The 21,255-nt window shown below is 31.6% G+C and overlaps 2 protein-coding genes and 1 pseudogene across 15 annotated transcripts in view; 1 reads left to right on the top strand and 2 right to left on the bottom strand.

The window, feature by feature from the left end:
- The window catches only part of LOC145934024 (transcription factor 12-like), a 120,278-nt gene extending 114,811 nt beyond the window's left edge, over positions 1 to 5,467 (top strand). For all 13 annotated transcript variants that reach the window (XM_083034210.1, XM_083034211.1, XM_083034207.1 and 10 more), the window contains one exon: positions 114 to 5,467. In XM_083034210.1, the coding sequence (XP_082890336.1) occupies positions 114 to 158 (45 nt within the window). In that variant the 3' untranslated portion in view covers positions 159 to 5,467. The remainder of the gene's footprint in view (positions 1 to 113) is intronic.
- Positions 5,079 to 12,700, bottom strand: LOC145934026 (ATP-binding cassette subfamily G member 4 pseudogene; annotated as a pseudogene). The gene is made up of 2 exons (XR_014424975.1): positions 12,342 to 12,700; positions 5,079 to 9,455 (listed from the first exon to the last, which is right to left on the bottom strand). The product of XR_014424975.1 is annotated as an ATP-binding cassette subfamily G member 4 pseudogene (transcript).
- Positions 12,701 to 14,374: 1,674 nt separating this feature from the next.
- LOC145934343 (uncharacterized) overlaps positions 14,375 to 21,255 on the bottom strand; it is a 149,784-nt gene continuing 142,903 nt past the window's right edge. Inside the window, exon 7 of the mRNA XM_083034702.1 lies at positions 14,375 to 15,460. The gene's annotated coding sequence lies outside the window, so the exon portion shown is untranslated. The remainder of the gene's footprint in view (positions 15,461 to 21,255) is intronic.

Raw genomic sequence — 21,255 nt, 5'->3', positions numbered from 1 at the left:
TTTTGTTAAAGTACAATTACATATAATACAGAGGTGTATGAAATATTTTATTTAAATATATCTATTTAATATATTTTTAATATATTTAAATATATTATATATCTTTGTTTTAGGGTCCACAACCTTCCCTTCAGCACAATCCACCACAACCGCAGTAGCAGCGGCTCAGTGGCAGTATCATTCTGTGTTAAGGGGTAGATACATCTTAAAATCGATAACAAGTTTACGAATATGACTTGCATATCTATATAGAAATTTTTTCTGCCCTCATATAAATTGTAGGAGTGTGCAAAAAAATTATGAATATTATTGTGATGTGCTGCTGCATTGATCGGAAAAAAGAAAAGGAGAGGAGAATATAAAAAACCGTTCCATCCAATCGTGTGTTTTTAATATTTTTATTAACGTTACTATATTATATATATACATATTTTAATATTATAATTATATTAACTATATAATTTTTTTGCGTAAAATCTGAATTATTTTAAAATCATGATCTATTCATTTTACAATACGCATTTCAGTATTATTGCAAGAGCGGTATAAGAATAGCCATCATTTTTTTGCAACATTTCTATAATATGCAGTTAATAAGAAACATTGTATGCTCACACAAGCATAGCGCAAGTAGTTTTAAGAGGCATCTACCCCCTCAAGGCGGCTTCAAATTATTTTTATAAATAGCGGAAAGAAAAAAAACACAAAGGAATATGGTTCCTCTCTTTCGAGATATATAATGTGTAGTACGATCGAGGTTTTATTAACGGTCGGACTTCGCTGCTGACTCATGTTAAATTGCCCATTTCTGTGTATACACTACCGTTTATGTTATAACGCGCAATAGGTAGGAAGAGAACTCGAATTGGCGGAAAACAGAGTCACTGACTAAAGATTAAGATAAAGGCAACCTATTTCCGGTTTAATTAAAGAAAGTAGGTATACTTTTCTATTATCTAAATTGACGAAATCGGCAAATTCCGATGATTGAAAGCCTCTTTCAAGATTTATTCTTTTTTTTATTGAATATCTTGTTATATCGGTGTAAATATAACATATGATTAAGTCGCCTTTATATTGATCATTAGACGTTGGCAATACTGTATATAGAAATTATTGTTTACGAGCGTTCAGAATGTGAATGTTGAAGATAATAGCGGTTCGTTCACGCTCGCGGAAAAAATGCCACCCTGCAACTGATTCGCGGTGTGATAAGAAAAATCACATTCCGATACTTGCAGCTTCTTTCTTGACACGTACAACTCTATTGGAAACAAAGAAAACGAGTTTTTTGCCATTTTTATATATTATTTAATTAAAAAACTCGCTTTCAAGTTAAAAAAATATATATTACCGAATCGTAATTTAACACATGTGTATTATATTACATATACATATGTTATATTTCTGGATTTGGAATATATAAATAATTTGGTTGTAAGTATTGTTTAATTTAATAAAAAAGCTGCAATTTTCAAATAATAACGAATATTTCTTATGACATCGCGTTATATAAAATACTCTAATTTTTAACATCAATTTACTATCTATTACTGTCTGAAAAAAAATATGAAAAGAGAAACATGGCTGCAAAGATACCCTACTTAATAAAGTTATACAACATGTATTTATTTTATTATTGGTCAAGCGTTTTACGGCTAGAATTTGATTACGTATGCCATTTAAGTGCCATTTAGAATTCTCTTGATTTTAACATCAAGCTGGATATTATTAAAGCATTCAGTTATAGTTTATATTAAATGTAATTTATACATGCCCATTATATATTGCATGCAGATTACTTTTAACTGGTAAGCCATTTTAATTATTTTGAATTGTATAAAATATTTCTATAGTAACTGTAGGAAAATAGCGTGAACGATCCGTGTCCAAAATCGAAAGCGTACTTTATAAGGAATAACACTATAAGAGATAATATTCGCGCATTTCAATAAATAATTTGTTGATTATTTTACTTCAGTGATCGTTCGGACGATCTTTAATTTAAGAATAATGGAGGATTTTTAATTTAAGAAGCCATTTTAAAACATCCTGGAATTATATATTAATCATTTTTACTAATTATATGTCTTTTATGGTCTGTGTTTCGATACAAAAAGATACAAATTACAATGGAATAGATTGTTTCAAGTATTAATTACAGCGAAACACATTGGGCAGTAAAAATACGCATAAAAAGGAAGATTTAAGAAATTCAAAATTATTCAGATTGTACGCTTTGTTTTCATAGCAATTTGCTATGCTGAGTGCGTTGCGATATATCGTCAGCAAGAATTGGGATATATTTATATGTGCCAAGATGTGTGCATTGCGAAAAATATTACAATGTCTGATGCGAAATGTATCCTTATCACGACATATAATAATATATGTACAAAGGATGCACTTTGCAAATGCATTACGCAATGCTTTGCATTCTCGATGTTGCTGGAGATAAAAGATTTACGATGGGATCCACTAGTTTTGGTATATTGTCGACTCACTCTGGACCTTCTCGGGCCTTCGGGATGCTCCTCTTCCTGCGCTATCTCTGCCACTGATTATTTGGGCAAAATTTCTGTACTTATATGTACGCGATAGAATGAAATATAGATGAAACAAACGGAATAAATAAGCTTTATAAGACGTGCTTAAGATCGTTACGAACACAATTCAACTCGCACAAGTATGAGAAGAGCCAAACCAATCCCAATCATAATCATGATTAATTATTATTAATTATTATTAATTATTATTATTATTTTATCAGTTAATTACCGCCAATGAGATCTTTCGCGAGGGAAAAAAAAGAACGGGACATTTTTGTTTTTGAACAAAAATATAGCTCAAACATATCTGTACCCAGTTGCCATGTATTTTAATTTATATTTAAATTCTTAAATAAATTTTATTGAAAAAATGAAAAACCCAACGAAAACGCATTGAGTGTCCGTGTTTACTTCGCCTATTTTCTGCTCTATTTTCTTTTTCCCTTTCTGTTTGTCTATTGAGAGTATTTTCTTACACAATGTACACGCGTAGCTATATTTTTCTTCAAAAACACGAAAGTGTTTCAGAGATTCAACAGGAGACTATAAATGTTATATATTTCTGTTCGAGTTCTTTGACAAACTTTTTCTTTAATGTCATTCGAGAGCTAAATTCATATCAAAACAAATATATGTCAAACACATATCATGTATATTTATCGTAGTTATGTGCAAAATATTTTCTCTTTTAATCACACAATCTTTATAAATGACCACTTAAATTAATCTTTAAGTGATCTTTTAACTCGATCGTTTTTGTAACCATGTTCTTCCGAATTATTTAATTTATTTACTACAAATTGTTCACAAAATTATATTGTATAATGCTTATAAAATTATATGATTATCTTATAAGCGATAATATGCTGTGTATCCGAAATTTCGTTTCTTCAATCTTGTATACGTTGATTCTCCCTTTCTGCATATAGATATCTATACAGGATTTTCGATTTTGATAACGATTGAATGTTTGCGTTAGTCATATGAGTTACGATGTGTCGAAAAATTTTTATAAAGTAACATGCAATTGAATATACATAAATGTGGAAATGTAAAATAAAAATCACTCTATGATTGCAAGTCAAAATGCAATTACAGGTGGCTAAGAAGTACTATTAATATTCTGACGTAATATTTGATACAATATTGACATTATAGATATATTTTTATTTTCTGATGTTTTCAAATCAGTCAACGATAGCAGACACAAGAAAAGAATTAATAGGATTGTTCCATAACTGATTTTTATAAGCTGTAAGCTCATTTAAATATTTTCTAGATCATAGATTTATCGTAAAATCACTTTCATTCTCGATCAGGATCTATAGATTAGGAAATCTGATCGGCAAGAACTCGCTAAACCTCGCTCCACGTTTAATTAATAATCATTAATCATGCTCAGTTGCTTCGGTGCGACGCTTTATAAAATTATACTTAATAAAAAGAGAGAAAGAGAAAGAGAGAGAGAGAGAGAAAGAAAGAAGGAAAAGAAAACGTAACGATAATTGTACATTGCGATAAACTGCAGAAAGAGCCGCTCACAGACACTAATAAAATACACGATCACACACTTGTATTCGCGAAGGTAATCATGTAAAATAATAACGACAATAAATAGCTCGTAAGCCAGTCTAAGCTAGACACTTGTCGATAGTCGTAGATAGTCAAAGTGAATCTGAGCGAAGACACGTCTACACGAGGGGTTTCGAAGTCCAAATCATCGGTCATAAAAGGCTCCTTCACACAGACCTTTGTACATGAAACGAAAAATAATTATGCTCTTAATAATGGCATTATTTTCGAATACGTGCATATCGAGGATGGGCACCGCATTTTCGTTTGATATAACGAGTTGGTTCGTAAACTCCGATAAGGAATGAACTTATGATTATTGTTAAGCGTAAATAACGATGAGAGAACACGTAAGGAATTATTTGTTGCGGTTTAATCGTGTAAGGGTTCAGTTTTATTGGTACAATTGCGAATCGATAATTATCATATCATGTAAGGTGTAACTATATTAGAGATATATAATATTGTATAATATGTAATAAAAAAGGATTAATGCGTAAGTGGGTTGTAGACAGTTTGTGTGAATGGGCCTGAAGGATATTGAAACCGATCTCTTCGACCCTATATGCGATTCAAAAGAATGCGACTATTAATATTAACGAAGTACGAGATGAATATATAAATATATAAACTCTTCTCTTAACAAGAGAGAAAGAGAGAATAAGCGAGAGTGCGCGAGAGAGAGGGAGAGAAAGAATGTGAGAGAGTGAACAAATGTATCGATTGAGAAAGAAAAAAAAAATATGTAATTATATCATTAGTAATATTACTATCACACTAATATAATAAATGTGCCATTTTTTCCATAATCGCAGTGTCGCCTAACGTGGCTCTTGGGCGATCCGTCAAACGTCTTTTTTTTTTGTTTCTCTTTTTAAGATTCTGATATACGCGCTATTTGCCATCGTTTGCTTTTTTTTTTTCTTTCTCACTCGTTATTTTATTTGTATATTATACTCTCAGTATTTTAGACAATATATTTACATTACGTTTTACGTTTTGCTCCTATGATATACGTCTCGGTTTAAGTTCAATTATATTTCATTATACGCAGAACTTTACAATTAGCTACATTATGCACAGTATGTAGATACTTTTAGATATTAATGAGTACAGCACGACTTGTACTTGCTCATCGTCTCTAACTGATGAGGCCACAAAACTTTACGAACTTTTACACATGCAAACATATGGAGTTCGCATACTTTGGACTCTATATTTCTCGTACCTCATGTTATACAAGACAAGGATCAACGCGTTACAATTTTCATACGCCACACATGATCATTTCTTTATGAAGAGAGAAAACGCAAACGGAAATAAACTTATTAATTTAATCTGCGAGATCGAGCCTAAAACGTTAATATATTATTTTTCCCTATCTCATTATCACGTAATTCATCGTTGCGTACGATGTGGGTAATTTCATCGATGGTAAGTGGCTAATTTTAATTTGGCCATTTCTCAACTCTCACTTTGCGTATGCGCGCGGTCTTGTATAATACTATTGCAAAATTATTTACACGACCGCGATATTAGCGGTCTTCTATTTAATATCTTCGCTCTCGACCTAATGCTTGACTGCAGCGAAGCAGCAGTTAAGAAATCTTATTGCGAATTCTATTTAGTGGTTTTTGACCTATGACCCACGTCTTTACATATATATACATATATATAACTCGCAGATACCTATTGCTATTTTATCATTCTTAACTTTGTTCTTTTTGGGGGGAAATATGATAACATTATGTTGCATAATTTTTCATTTAAGATGATCGTTTAAAAAAGAGCATGAATTTATCGTGCAAAAATGATTGAGAGAATTATTATAGATAATTGAGATTCAATATAAATTGCTAGTATAAAAAATATAATCTATCGATCATTTATACTGGATCGTAGTTATACCATAATTATGAGTTTTTAAACATGTTTTTACAACCTCGTTTCATAAAATCTCTGTTAAATAGATTTTTTATTCGATTGATTCATATTTTTTTTTATTATACATTGAAGTATGTATGCATAATTTGTCCTTGATAACAACTTGTGGCGTTGTGCATATTAATCTATTTGCTTTATTTTAATAAGTGATATTAGTCAATTCGAAACAAAATTGTGCGACTTTGCAACATTTCTGCATAATAATGATACATGATACGCAACTATGAATAGAAATAGAACGATAGCATATTTATAAATCGAATAAAATATCTGAATAATTTTTTGTTAAAACCGCATCGAATGGCAATGAAAATATTTTTTTTAGATCAACATTAATAATTAAAAATAATTCACAATTCGATAAAATATGATAAAATATTTTGTGAGCAAATGATTTAAATCTTTATTAATTCTAGAAAAATTATTAACGTAAAACTCGAAAATTATATTACAAATTATATTGAAATGCAATTAAATTTTCTTTCATAATTACAACCGTATGAAATACGATGTTCACTATTACTTAGCATTCGTGTCTTTAGCACGAATGTGAAAGTATTGCCTTCGATATTTGCAATATAATTATCACACAATTTATTATTATTATTTATACTACTTGTTTCATCTTATCTCGCAGATTTGGTGAAAATTAGATCGAATTAGAAAAGAAATCGATCGAATATTATAAGCGTTATTTTTACTTCCTGTTTCATATAAGTTGCATAAGAATTCGTTTCATTATAAGCTTTGATTCATTAGAAATATATTATCATTAGCTTCTACAATATTTTTAAATCTTAACAGAAAACTCATTCCGAAGAACGATAGAGATACTATATTATTGTCACAGCCACATTAACATTTTTCTTTCTGATATTCTGCTAGTAAATTTTTGCAAAATGTCACGTTTCATAATAACATTCCTTATTGATTCTGCTATAGAAACGAGGTATTATATATCTTACAGGAGCCAAAAAGCGCATTATTTCACGAACAGCTGATAATTCTGGTCTTAATACAAATATTCAGCATAATTTCGACAATCTTCTTTTTAATGATGTGTAAACTAAAATCCGAATAGCCACGAACCAGCCGACCAGTATGCTAACATCGACCCAAAACATAGGTCTAGCCATAGATAACTCTTCTAGTAGTTTTGATGGTATCCGCAAATGGCAATAATTCAAGTGTTTTGGACAAGGTAAGTTCTCTCGCTGAAAGCCGTAAATCGCCTGCGCCAGACCGTCGACAGCGTGTCTGAAAAAATTTAAGTAGCTTATATAGTAAAGAATCACCGGCATGTGATTGAAGAAGACCAGATAACCGCCTAGGCACAGCATCGCGCAGACTGTAATAGCTCCGAAGAATGTGCCATTAACTGGATTGAAAATTGCACCAAAACCTAAGCCTACGCCCTCCGAGATGCTAGACGTCAAGACTAAAATGAGGAGAAACATAAAGTATCGATTCCATTCCATGGGCTGGCTAGTTAACACGTAAGTGATGCTCGTGTAAATAAAGCTGAATAATAACTGCAACGGCAGAGTGGTCACCAGGGTGGCCATGTAGTAAGTCTTCAGTTCATACCAATTGTTGAAGCGTTCCTTCCTCAGGACGGCCATCTCCAAGGGAAACTTTAACACGGCCGGTATCAGAGTGGTGTATATCACGTATATCAAGCTTACGACCAGAAAACCGAAATTGCTAATTGTTTTGCTGCCGTCGTCGCCAGTGTGATTAAACATCAAGCCCAATAGAAGACCTACGAGACAGGTGATGAGTATTCTGAGATGAGTCAACGTCCAATCTCGATACAGTAGTAGTATACAACGACGTGTAAGTATTATGAATCTCATCATCTCGGAAGGCGGTTTCATCTTTGAAAGCACATTTGCATTCTGCTCGTTGAAGGACGCTTCCTTAATCATGCGCAGTTTTAAGGGCGTCGCGGTCCTCTGGCAATAATGTTTGGCCGCCGCGAGCAATTGAGCGTCGTAGTTTCCGTACTCTCCGGTGATTACCTCCAGCATATAATCCGCAGGATTGTGATATTGGGGACACTGAAAGCCCTGTCGGGCGAAATAGTTTACCGTATTCGCGGGCTTATCTGCGTACATACATTGACCATCGACCATGAGATAGATATGATTAAACATTTGATAAATCGCGGCGCTAGGCTGATGGATGGTGCAGATGATCGTTCTGCCATTCTTCGCTAGAGTCTGCAACGCGGAGATGCACTGCAGGGACGCCAGCGAGTCCAGACCGGTGGTCGGCTCGTCCAGGAACATTATCGGCGGATTGCCGATCAATTCCAGGGCAATGCTAAGCCTCTTCTTCTGCCCTCCACTGAGTCGGTCGGTCCTCGTTTCCTTTGCCTTCGTTAAATTCAACGTCTTCAGGATGTTGTCGGTCAGCATCTGCCTGAACATGTGCGTCACGTTACCGATCTTCAGATAGGCCGCTATCATCATGTTCTCTTGGACGGTGAACAGACCGTACAGGCTGTCCGTCTGCTGAATGTAGCACGAATCCTTTTTGTGCTTGTTCAAACTTTTTACACCCTCGTTGCCGATGTAGTCGATCTTACCCGTCAATTTTCCCTGCTCGAATCCACTCAGGATGTTGAGCAGTGTGGACTTGCCGGCACCGGACGTACCCATGACGGCAGTCAATTCTCCGGCTTTGAAGAGTCCGTCCAGACCTTTTAAAATCTGCTTCTTGTGTCCGCGATACTTGATTTGAACCTCGTACGACAGATCTTTAAATTGGATGTCGATCATTCGAGTCCTCATCGAGGCTGATTTGTATCGCGACATGGCTTATCGATTTAATTGATCTACCGAGAGAAACTTCCGGTGATCGTCTTATTACCTGCGTGCTTTTCTTCTATTTTTTCAATCCACACTTGTCAGCAAGAGACACTATAAAAAAACGCGTAAAAAACACGATGCGTACCGCAAGTGTCTATTGAAAGATTAATGTAAAACCAGGAGCTCTGGTTTCGAAATATTTTCGAGTCTCGTTAAATAATTATAATCAGACACGCTAACAGAGTATAATTGATATTTTTCTTCGAATGTTTCGAAGTATGTAATATACACCACACACAAGTTTCTAATTTGTTTTAATTATTTTAATGATTTAATAGTGCGATTTTTTTTTCACACAATATTTTATTTTTCAACACACACTTTAGCACATTATGCACTTTGCATATTGTAGCGTATCATATTATTTACTCTTGTAACATTCTTAATTGAAAAATTAACTCTTCTTTTATATTGCGAATCGAATCTGATCCTGCACAATGTTTTTTTCAAAAGTTTTTGCGATCTTTAGCGATTGTTGCTTGAAAGCATCAAATCCTGCAACTTCCTCTTCGCTTATCTGCAATACAACAATATATAACTATGTATATATTCCGATTTGCATTACAAAGAATGAAATTTATCGCATTATTTGATGATACTCGATTTGCATTACAATAAGAATGATTAAACGCAACGTTAAGTGTATAACTGATAATAATTAATTTTACATAATAAATAATTTACTTATGACAAGCCAAATATTTGTTTGCCGTAAGTTAATAGCTAAATGTCACATGCATTATTAAATTAAAGTATCATATTATATATTGGATATGATAGTTTGGATTAGATAGTACACTGAGAAAAAAATACTGTTGAATCAACAACATTTTTGTAGTTAAATTTTATTTTATTAATTCAATGATATTATTAATCTAATCAAATACGTCAGTATTTCATACATCATCATATATCAACAACATTTTTGTAGTTAAATTTTATTTTATTAATTCAATGATATTATTAATCTAATCAAATACTGCAGTATTTGATTAGATTAATAATATCATTGAATTAATAAAATAAAATTTAACTACAAAAATGTTGTTGATTCAACAGTATTTTTTTCTCAGTGTATTAGTTAAATTTCAAGAGAATATTAAGATGGTTAAAGACATTTTAAAACTGTCTAAAAAGACAATAAATTTTTTAAATGTTTTCAAGATGCTTTTTAAACACGCGTATTGTCTGGATCTGGATTATTAGACAGCCAAACGGTAGATCTTTCAAGATCCTGTAATTTTTTATTCTGAACTTATTCTACATTCATTTTATCGTGATCATTAATATTTTTTAAAGATAATGCATTTATAGAAAATATAAAATGTTGTGTGAATAAATTAATATATTTTTTCAACATCAATAAATCTTCGAAGAGAATAACAGGATTCTTCATTCTAACTTTATTCTATAATCTTCTAAAATTAATGCAATGTTCGTTCGCGATAATTTAATTATTTTTTCTGCTATTCAACATGTAACATGATTAATAACGCATAACATTACATTGGTTGCTTTACTATTATTATTATTTGTCTTTCCTAATTAGATTTAATTGTGATGTAATTTAAGTGCATTTTTCTTTACAATTATAATTTCATAATTGCTAGTTTTCTATGTATTAATCTCAGTATTTTATATAACTTTTTTAATCATTCTCTAACATATACTATATATATAAATATTTTTTAAAGAAAATATTAATAGTAATTTGTTATAACTTGAATAAAAATATTGTATCAAAGCAAAATGATGATTTTATATATATATATATATAATTTAAGTTACAAGTCATTGCAAGTTGAAACACTTACTTAATACAATATAGAATCATCGTCTGATAATACGTCTGATAATACGTAGTTGCGCAGCGCATTATGTTTCTTACATAATAGTAATTAACTGTAATGAAGTCGAGAAATAACGTCAAAATCAGCAATATTAATCATATTACATAAAATCATAGAACATGAAAGTTAGAATAAAATATTTAAACGCGTCAGAAAAATGTAGACTTTTTTCTAAATTAGTTATACATGTTCATTGGAATGTGTTAGAGAAAAAAAAATTAAAATGTACATTGTAGACGCAAATTTTTAATTTAAAAAAACTGTCAATTCGCAGCTACTAAAAAAAGATATATCTTTATGTTTAATCTCAAGATATTTAAATTTATAAGTCTAGATTATTAGCGCTCTCTCTCTCTCTTTCTCTTTTTTAAATAATTTAAATTCCAACTGATTACAAAAATATATATTTTTTGTTGATGTTATTTGATAATTGCTATTTTATTAATATTATATATAAGATAATATTTTTTTAAATTATCGCTTATCTCTTTAATATCCTGTTTCTCTCATTAGTGAAATAGAATGTTTAGTTTTCTCAAAAATTAGATTATCAAGTTTTGTCTCAATATGCCTTCAAGATTTTTAGAAATGTGCCTTGAATGCATATATGTGCGTCACTACTACTCAAGGTTAAGAATGCGTCTTTGTTTCTTGTTAGTCCTTTACGAGTACACTGAACCTTTTCTCAAGGTCGACAAGTCCGTTACTTGCATTATTCCTTCGATAATGTTAATTTATTCCATACACAGATATTAATTTGATCAAACAATTACATTTCTTAAGTATGTTCAACAACATGTTTTACTATCAATCATCTCTTCTTTTTATTTAATATTAATATTTATTACATATCAAGTTATAATTTTCAAATGACAGATAACAATAATAACAAAACAGGAAAAATATAAGAGCGAGAAAAGTATGTTAAAAAAATGCTAAAGAATAGGTGTTATTAAATAATGGAACAAACTAGATTCTTTGGATAATAATCTAGACCTAATAATATTGAAGAAGTTTGTTTTCTAATAATTTGACTCATTAAAAAAAGAGAAAAATGTGCGCATGTAATAGTTGATATATAGTAGCTGACACCAAATGTTCGATTAAATTAATAAAAATAAAAAGAAGGAAACGTTCTCACGGAAACAAAATCATCTCTTGAACTTTGCACTTGATATACTTTAATAACTTGTTTTGTGCAATTTATCGAGTAAATATTTGTCCACAGCAATTTTGGAGTGATATATGTGCAGATATGAAAAAATATACATTCACGAATAATAACAACTAATTAATTTTATGGCATGATCAAATAAATTAATGATACATGTTAAATTAATGATACATACATATGATGATTATACCTATATGAAAAGATGTTTAATATATTATACGTTTTCAAAATGATACACGATCGTAGTATAAAATCGATTTTAATTGTATACTATATTTATGTATACTGTATTTATATGGGAAAAATTGCATGTTTCTGCTTTTTTCCTATATCTAACTCACGTTTTTCAATTCACATTAAACTTACGAATTAAATTTACCTGTTATTAACAAGCGAATTATTTGCAGCACAATGAAGATTCCATCGATGTGTCTTCGCGATTTCTGCCAGTATACTGCTACTATTCGCTATTGAGAATCTTGATGAACTTAAAATCAGAAACTCTGACGCAATTGACCAAACACCGAGCCAACACTCGAGCAACTGGCTAGGAAGGCAAACTAAATAAACAGCTAGAGATTGCCGGTTATAACGCGTAATTAAAATTGCAAATGAAAAATATTCCTTGTCCACGTGTCGTATAAATTGAATCGAGTCCGATGGGTAGGAACGAGTGACTGATTGATGCGCTTATGTCGGATCTGCCGGAGCGCGCGATGTATCTCGAGTGATGGTGGCAAGGTGGCTGATTGTGAGTACATTGCATCGACAGTCTGCTCCCGCCAATGCGTATAAAGTAACCCTTCCTCCTTCATTTTCGCCTTCATCCTCGACGAATATGTATAGTGCCAGTCGTGACAAATCTTGCGAAACTTGTTTTAAACGTTACATCTTGGTCCTGCTCTGCTGAAGAATGTTGTAAACGACGCGCACTTTCGTTGGCCTTGAACTAAGATAAGCGCATAGGTAAGAGATGCGCGACGTGGACATAAAAGACTTCAGACTTGTGGAAGAATATTTTAGAATTTTTTCAAATTAATTTATCGTCAATAAAGGTAATTTTTGTTTTCATGCAATTTCTCAATTTTTATATTAAAATTTTTACGTGTGCACAATTTTTTTATAAATAGATCGGTGATAAGTTTATACAATTATATACGGACGTTAAATACATCCACATTAATTGAGCATGAGCAACATCGTAAAAAGGAAACGATTAAGTTCCTTATATATAATGTACGGAAGATATCGTATATAATACGGAAATTGATTGCGAAAAATGAAGGAGAAATGAAGGAGAACCAGTCGGTGAAGATATAGAACTCACTAATAGCAGACAATCACGTCCGGGAAAAAATGGGCGACTGCAAAGTACTACTATATAACGACTATAATTTGCAAATAAATAATGCAGTATTACTTGATAATTGTGGCAATTTATATACAATTATAATTCTTTACAATATTTGCACGTAGTCAAAGTTTATCAATCATATTTTAGTTGAATTTTACGAGCGTAAAATATCTATTTGTCTGAAATAATCGATACTGTCTAATTTAGCATAAATAAATCGTTATTTGAATAACATTGTTACGATATAATTTCTTAATACATTATTTTTTAAAATAATTTTATGTTACTACTATGTTGATATAAAATGATTTTTCGAACGAGTTATATGTACGTCTTAATGCAAGATAGCATTAATTATGTTTGTGTTATGAGTCATTGGTCGTAAGAAATTAACCAATCAGTCATTGGTTAATTTCTTATGACTTACGACTTTACGACTCTATTGTAGACCCCGCATTATGCGATCGTAATAGCATCATTATTAACACGTCCTTGGAAAAACAAATTGTGTTAGAGACTAGTCATATATTTCAAAATTGGATAGCTTACCTTATTATTACTTTACACACTACTCTACTAATATAGATTAAGTTTGAGATTGTGTAGGAGTCTTGCGTAATATAAAAATACTTTAGAGCAGTTCCCATTTTTTTTAAGAACGCGATAAAATAATTACATATTTTCTATTTCATTCACAGTAGCAATATTAAAGCTCCTTTTTTGCAACAAATTATGATTGTTTTATATCGAATATTATAAATATGGACCATTTTATATCAAAGTTCTGATTTCAAAAGTGAAAAATTAAATAAACTTTTTTCTTGCATATTTACGAAATATTATGATTGGATTATTCAAAATATAATATATTCGATAAATGAATATCAAGATACATTAGTTTTTTTATACATCATAATCTGTTTGATGCAGATTAATAAATATATAAAAAACTTCTTTTTATTTTACATTAGTAAATGTACAATTTAAATGCATAATTCATTGATATGCATGTATTTACGTATTCAAAGAAACTAAATTTTATGGCAAATGTTATTTACTAATCAAGCCCCCTCTTTGATATATTTTAGCAATTTGTATTATGGAAACATCAAAGTATACAAAAAATTGATTTATTCCGTAATAAGATTATTTTACGTAATGTATGTATGACGTAAAGAAGAATTCACATCTATTTGCCGCTGACATTATAATTCAATATATCATAAAGTACAATGAAGCAACAGATTGGAAATTTTACAGAAAAATCAAATGAAGATTCGATCAACAAATTTATATTTTAATTGAAAAAGAATTTAACGTGATAAATAAAAATATTTTATAATATTTATAATATTATGTATAATATTTTTTGCTAGAGAGAAGGTTAGATAATTTGTTTATTATGATTGAATAGAAGAAAGAGAAGGGAAAGAGGAAAGAAACAGCATAGAATTATTTAATCGATATAATTATTCGCTAACTTTTTTTATACATATTTATTAAGTGTCTACGATCTCGATTAACTTTTTAAAAGCTGAATTTTTTCTTTAGCCAATTATTATATAGAAACAAATATTATTATAATTAATAATGTCTTTTGTGCGATGGATTTTGTAATAAGATAAAATTAATCATGACACATTTGATTGATACTTGATGCCAAATCTTTAGATTGAAGTTTTCAATATAGCGAATCTCCATTCTAGAAGACCTTCAAAATACGTAGTAAACATGTGTCACCTCTATATATTTTATTTCAAACAAAATTTATTTTAAAACTGAATTTTAATCAAATTTTAATTTTTAATCAATAGTTGCAAAGATATTTAAAATTGAATTTTGATAGTTATAATTCTGTCACAAGATACGTCGCTCTTCTTATCACTCCCTCGCAACTATAACGACAAACGATAAGGACAATGATGTTGTACTGTTAGAATTATTTTCGTTATTAAACGACTTAAGCGAAATTATTTTAATTAGTTTATTTATTAATTAATAACAATATTTTTTTGTACAATAATTCAGTGTGCATGTACCGTTGGTTGCTTACAATGATGGCATCTCCATCTAACCACCTGCGACTTACCTGTTGATTTTGGTCGTGCCACAGAATACATTAGATACATCGGTCAAAGGTCCTCCTGTAATAGAGTTAAGGGTCGGTTACATTGGTCTTTAATCTGAGCAAGATTTTATATAACATTTATACAACAATCAGTCGGGACTGCGGTTTTAATTAAAATTATTATCATACATTTGAATTAATAATGCAGACATAAGATCAAAGAAATATTATTTGTATTTGGCTCAATAAAAATATAGCAATCTATATTCTTTTCTCCAGATTGCAATAATTATATAAGTATTTACAATATCGAAAACAACCATTTTGTAGCGTAGCTTATTAAAATATTTATATATGTTAACATTTATAAAATAGTTAAATATGCTAGTTGTACAAAATTTCAAAAAGAGTAGCAAAATTGAATTTATATATTGATCCTACTCTATTCTTTTTTTCCTTCGCCCAGTTAACCATCCACCTCCTATCCTCGGTAAGACGAATAGGGATGAAATTAAAGATGGCGGTACTTTTTCCATTGTTTTATCCCCTACGATTCTCCCATCTTCGCAACTTTACTGCTTTTCTTTCGAAGGGTGGATTGTGTGAGGGATTGGTGGGGGCGAAAAATGGCCGAGAATATTTTCGGAGATCGAAGAAAGGGCGGTCACCGAGAAGAATCTGACCAATATCCTTCGTGTCGAATGAAGTAAATGTATAGTGTGAAAAATCCAGTTGCGAGGGAGAAATGTAGTTTGAAAAAACTATGTACGAAGAAATGTACAATTATTATCTCAACTCTATTTTTTAATATTAATATTTTAATATTTCTTAATTTTATCTATATATAACGTATATGTATAATTAACTCATTGCGTGATTAGATATTAATTGTGTTCTTCAGAGAATATGACAAAATTTATATGTATATTGGGATATTTTAATATATGAAATATTTTGCATGTTTGAAATATTTTTTTTACTTATCGTTGTGCTTTTTTAGATGGTATTCCTTTTTAATTTTCTCAAGCGTATTGACCGGGCGTTTTCCCCGGTTCGAGATGGTGAAGACACCCTCAGATATTTGTTTTTGTTGCAACAACAGCGGAAGGTAGGAGCGGCGAGTCGAAAGGAAGGAAAAAGGAGGTATAAGAATAGAAGAGATATCAGAGAAGAGAAAAGCGCGCGGGGGAGAGACGAACCTCATGGGGAGGAAAGGGAGTTTGTGAGTGGAGAGGAAAGAGGGCAAGGCGAGGAGGATGGGGCCAGTAATGCGAAAGGTATGCAAGAAATCGTGAGTCGTGTTTCTGTTTTCCCATTTTCTCCGCGGATCTTTCCTACTTTTCTGCATGCTGGTCGAATGCAAAAATTTGCAGCGGATCCGCCGACTCGTAAACGGAAACGACCGGGAATATAAGTGGAAATCGCCAATCGACCATGTTCCTCTTTTCGTATCCTCTCTTCGAAGATCTTTGCGCGAATTTTTTTTCTTGCGAAAAGAAGCGTTTTTAAGATCTCTTATTTCTTGCAAATAATGAGTTGTAACATATGTTTTAATGTTACTTTCTTATACGTGCACGTAAAGATAAGGAATATATTTGAATCTTTGGAGTTGTACATTTTGCTTCAATATTTTATCAATATATTGGCAAGAGAGATTAATTGTTTGTGAGTATAGCAACGATTGTTTCTATTGTTTATTGTTATTGTTTATTATGTTTACTATTGATTATTGAATCATTAATCCATTGATAAAGAAAGTGTTCGCAGCGCGGCAATTAATTGATTGCTTTTGAACTTGATAATCTAATTGTCTCGTAGAGTATATGTAGAATTATGTGAGAGCCCTTTAATTAATTTACAAAACGAATAAATAATAGCTATGACTTCACGATAACTAATTAAAGTGGTCGAACGACTGTAACTTATTGATCAGCGAGATATCACGGAAATAAATCAGATAGCAGAAGCTGTCGGACAAGTAAATGTGAAGTAGAAAATGTCACGGCAATAAATAAGACAATAGACAACCTCGCGAGGAAATTAATAAAATCCGGTATATGTCAGTCCGTATACTTATAAACAACTAAAGATATAAAAATTCAATAACGCAAAATATGAACAGAAATATCGCAGAGCTCAAACTATATAAGTACAACGTCAGGTAGGAAACTATATAATAAGAGTCAGACGCAGAAATTAGGCGCAAAAAACTTGTTTTTAAATTCTCTTTTATTTAATGTTTTACAAATTTAAATTTTACAAATTAAATAAAGAAAAATTTAAAAACAAGTTTGTAACCTCTTCTGCATTTCTATAGCTTTTATTTTCATGCTTAAATTTGCATATACCAGAGCCTTTTTATTTTATATATAAAAAACGAACGAGAATAAAATACATATGTATATAAAATATTAGTAAAAAATTTTTTTTTTCATAGAGAATGAACTTTGCTTGCTTGTGCTTGATAGGCGATATCGGCAATACTTACCGAGACGCTTTCCGAATTTTGGATATACTTTAATGATCGCATTAATAAGACGAAACGCACAATTACGCGAAACGAGCCGAAGGCTTGCTGTGCGCTGCTGGAATTTAATTAATTCGCCCATTGCTCGATCTCGCACGATCCGCGCGATCGAGGGAATATTAGATTACGGGTATAAATGTAGCGTGTGCTACGTATACGTGATATGATGCAACCACGGGACACTATGTGTGAGATCAGCTAGTGAATGTGATTTTCCATGAAATATAAACGCGGTTTAATCATTTAACCGATTGTCGAAATTTCACGATAACATTTAAATCATTCCAAAATTTGTCAAAAAAAATCATAATATCTAATTTGGGCTAAACAAAAATCGATGGAATTGTTAATTATTTTAATAATGAATGCTTGAAAGAGAGAATAAAAACAGGATATTTTATTTTTTGCTCAATGCGTTTTTTTTTAAATTTGTGCGTTGAATTGGAGATTTATTTATTACCAACAGGTTTAAGTTAAATTAAAGAGATAGGTATTTTTTTGCATAAATTTTTGCCGTGTAGCTCAAAATGTATATCTTAATACTTATCTCTAAATACATAACACATTTACACTTCAGATCCGTTATAAAGTCCGTAGTGACATTCAATTCTCAAATTCTTAATCTGTCCAAAATTAATGACGTCTACTATCTACTTGGATAAAGTCCATGCCAGTGATAAAAACCGGTATTTTCCAGAAAAAAACCGGCAAAAACTGATACTTATTTTTAATAAAAACAATAAAATAAATAAAAAAATTTCTTATATCTTTAAAGTTGAAAAAAATGTATCTCATATATTAATTTGAATTAAAGAAGATTTTATATTTCTCTTATTTTTTTAACCATAGTGATTATAATATGATTTATTAATTAAAGCAAACGCATATTTTTTCATAAAATTATATGAATATATTTTAATGTAATCATTTTTATAGTTTTTGCCAGTTTATTCCATTGGATAAAAAAGTCCGAGACGGTAAAAACCGGAAATTACCATGGTTTTTTCCACTCACTGAACTTTTCCGCCCAATCCTGATCTACAGATATCGCTTTACGTTGACAGGCAATAATTGATTAATCCACGTCCAATTATCCACTGTATTTTGTTTGACTGATTAAATTAACCTTTAGAAGGATACCCAGACACTAAACTGAATCGCGGACGCACACTGATTCGACGTATATATTTTGTGCGAACGTATGTGACCGTGAAACATTGCCGGTTGCCGGCCTCGTTTGACCGGTATGCAAATCTCACCTGACCAATCGCACGTGAACCGACCTTCGAAAATTCTCGACCAGGGGTCGATATACCGCACAGCTGCTCGTAGAGGATCCTTTTGTTCTGCGCAACGACTGTCGTTTTTCCCTTCTCTTTTCTCTACGCGCGTATAAGATATTTTATATATATATATATATATACACGCCTTTAGATTATATAATGATCATACATATTTGGTTGACAATATAACGTGTGCAGACGATGCAATCAGTGTTCTTCCGGTCACGTATTGCTCGACGCTGCCATTATTAATTATGTATGCCGTTGTGAACGTAACAATTATGCCGCGATATAATAGCATTTCGAAGATAATATATGGCAGGTAAATATTATACTCTGACTGGAGGGACTCTTGAATACCTTCCAAGTATACGTGTAGGATTGCTATTCTCTTACAATGCGCGCGATGTGAGTAGAATGTGAAAATTTAATATTCACGTTCATTATCCGTGTTGATCGCTTTATAATAATTGAGAATAATATAAGTCTGGAGAATATGTATATTAAGTACATTGCACCGCGTAAACGTGGTGGATTAAAGGAGAGTCAATTGCGGGGCTAAATGTGGTAGTAACGCGGTAAACTCCGGTATTCCACTATGCCAGCGCTATATAGATCGAAATAGTTTTTCAATTTTCACGGGCGATTGGTCACCCTCCGATCGCAATTTTCCCGTCGCTTAGCTTTTCGATTATACGCCGATCGCCTGTATCGTGATGAAAGCATCCTGCTAAGAACGAGAAGAACCGTATTCCTTCCCGGGTCGCATTAATTAGAGGACATTTGCATTTCCATCGCCGAACTTTGTAATAAGCATTCGCACGTGGAAACCGATTTCGAAATAAATAAATGTTGATTATATTCTGAATAAATATTATTATACACTTTCACAAGAAGATATTTTGCTGTGCCTCTTCGATTTGTATATTTTAATACAATTACTTTCATCTTCATATTTTATCTCATATATCTTGGAGAAACAGTTGCAAACAATTTTAATATCAGATTTTTATTCATGCTGTTTACATCGTGATCTTGCAAAATAAAATACTCGGCTAACGACGCAATGATTTAAATACATATTTTGCGCATTAGATATGTCTTTATTTAACAACCTCGTTTGATTATGATTCCGTATATGATTAGATATAATTATTTGTATATATACATATATATTGATTAATCTTATTTTCTCGCGATAATTGCAGCAACATTAGTAGTTATCGAGGTTTTAAGATTATTCTCCGATGAACTCGTCATAATTATAGTGACAATGATTAATCGATTCTTAAAAAAACGAAGAAAACGGTTATAAATCTCTCGCTATTCCGCGTCTGCGAAATGGAGGGATGAGCAAAGATTTCGTCCCTTTGATAATGTCTTGAAAGGGACAATAGTTGGGAGAGGACGTCGGCTGGATAAATTATGACATCATAAGGCAAGGCAGAGGGCAAAAACAAAAGATGGCGATGCGGCGTCACTGGGAAAATAATAAAGACTTCTTGATTGTACCATAAATTTAAGAAGCTTTGTTTTTACGTCGCTCGTGGCTACAATGAACTTTGCACTAGTCACGTTTCCGCTCGTCTTTTTCGCTCGATCTTCTTTGCGATAGCGCGTTAAGAAATTGAATGATCGTGATGCTATCGCAAGAAAAATGTAAAGAATCTAATTAATTATAGATGGAAAAAGTAAATGAGATTAAATAAGAATGTAACTGTTTAAAAAAAATACATGCATATATTATATAAAACTTTTCAAGATTTAAGCTTCATATTTAGATTCGCTGTTCAAGAATTTTCATTGAAGTAGCTTTCTGATAAAAGCAAGGTAAATGTCTATTTTTCGCGCAATTTTACTGCGAGCGCCGGTCTAAAATATTTCTCAGGAGTCCAATAATTTCTTACCCCAGAGGTTACTGGGGCAAAAGGGCGAGAGGGGTCGATGCAAAGGGGCCGAAAGCGGAAGAGGAAGGGTTGAAAATTCGGCTATCGTAAAACAGGTTTTGCAACTTGGGCACCCGGAAGCCTTTTCGGTCAATTTTTTTTTTTAGAGTTTCTA

The sequence above is a fragment of the Prenolepis imparis genome, unplaced genomic scaffold (assembly GCF_030444845.1).
Source record: "Prenolepis imparis isolate NDT839.2.m4 unplaced genomic scaffold, iyPreImpa1.0 SCAF_3, whole genome shotgun sequence".
In the NCBI taxonomy this organism is placed as follows: Eukaryota; Metazoa; Arthropoda; class Insecta; order Hymenoptera; family Formicidae; genus Prenolepis; species Prenolepis imparis.
Note: the sequence above shows the minus strand (reverse complement) of the source record. Positions and strands in the feature narration are given on the sequence as shown.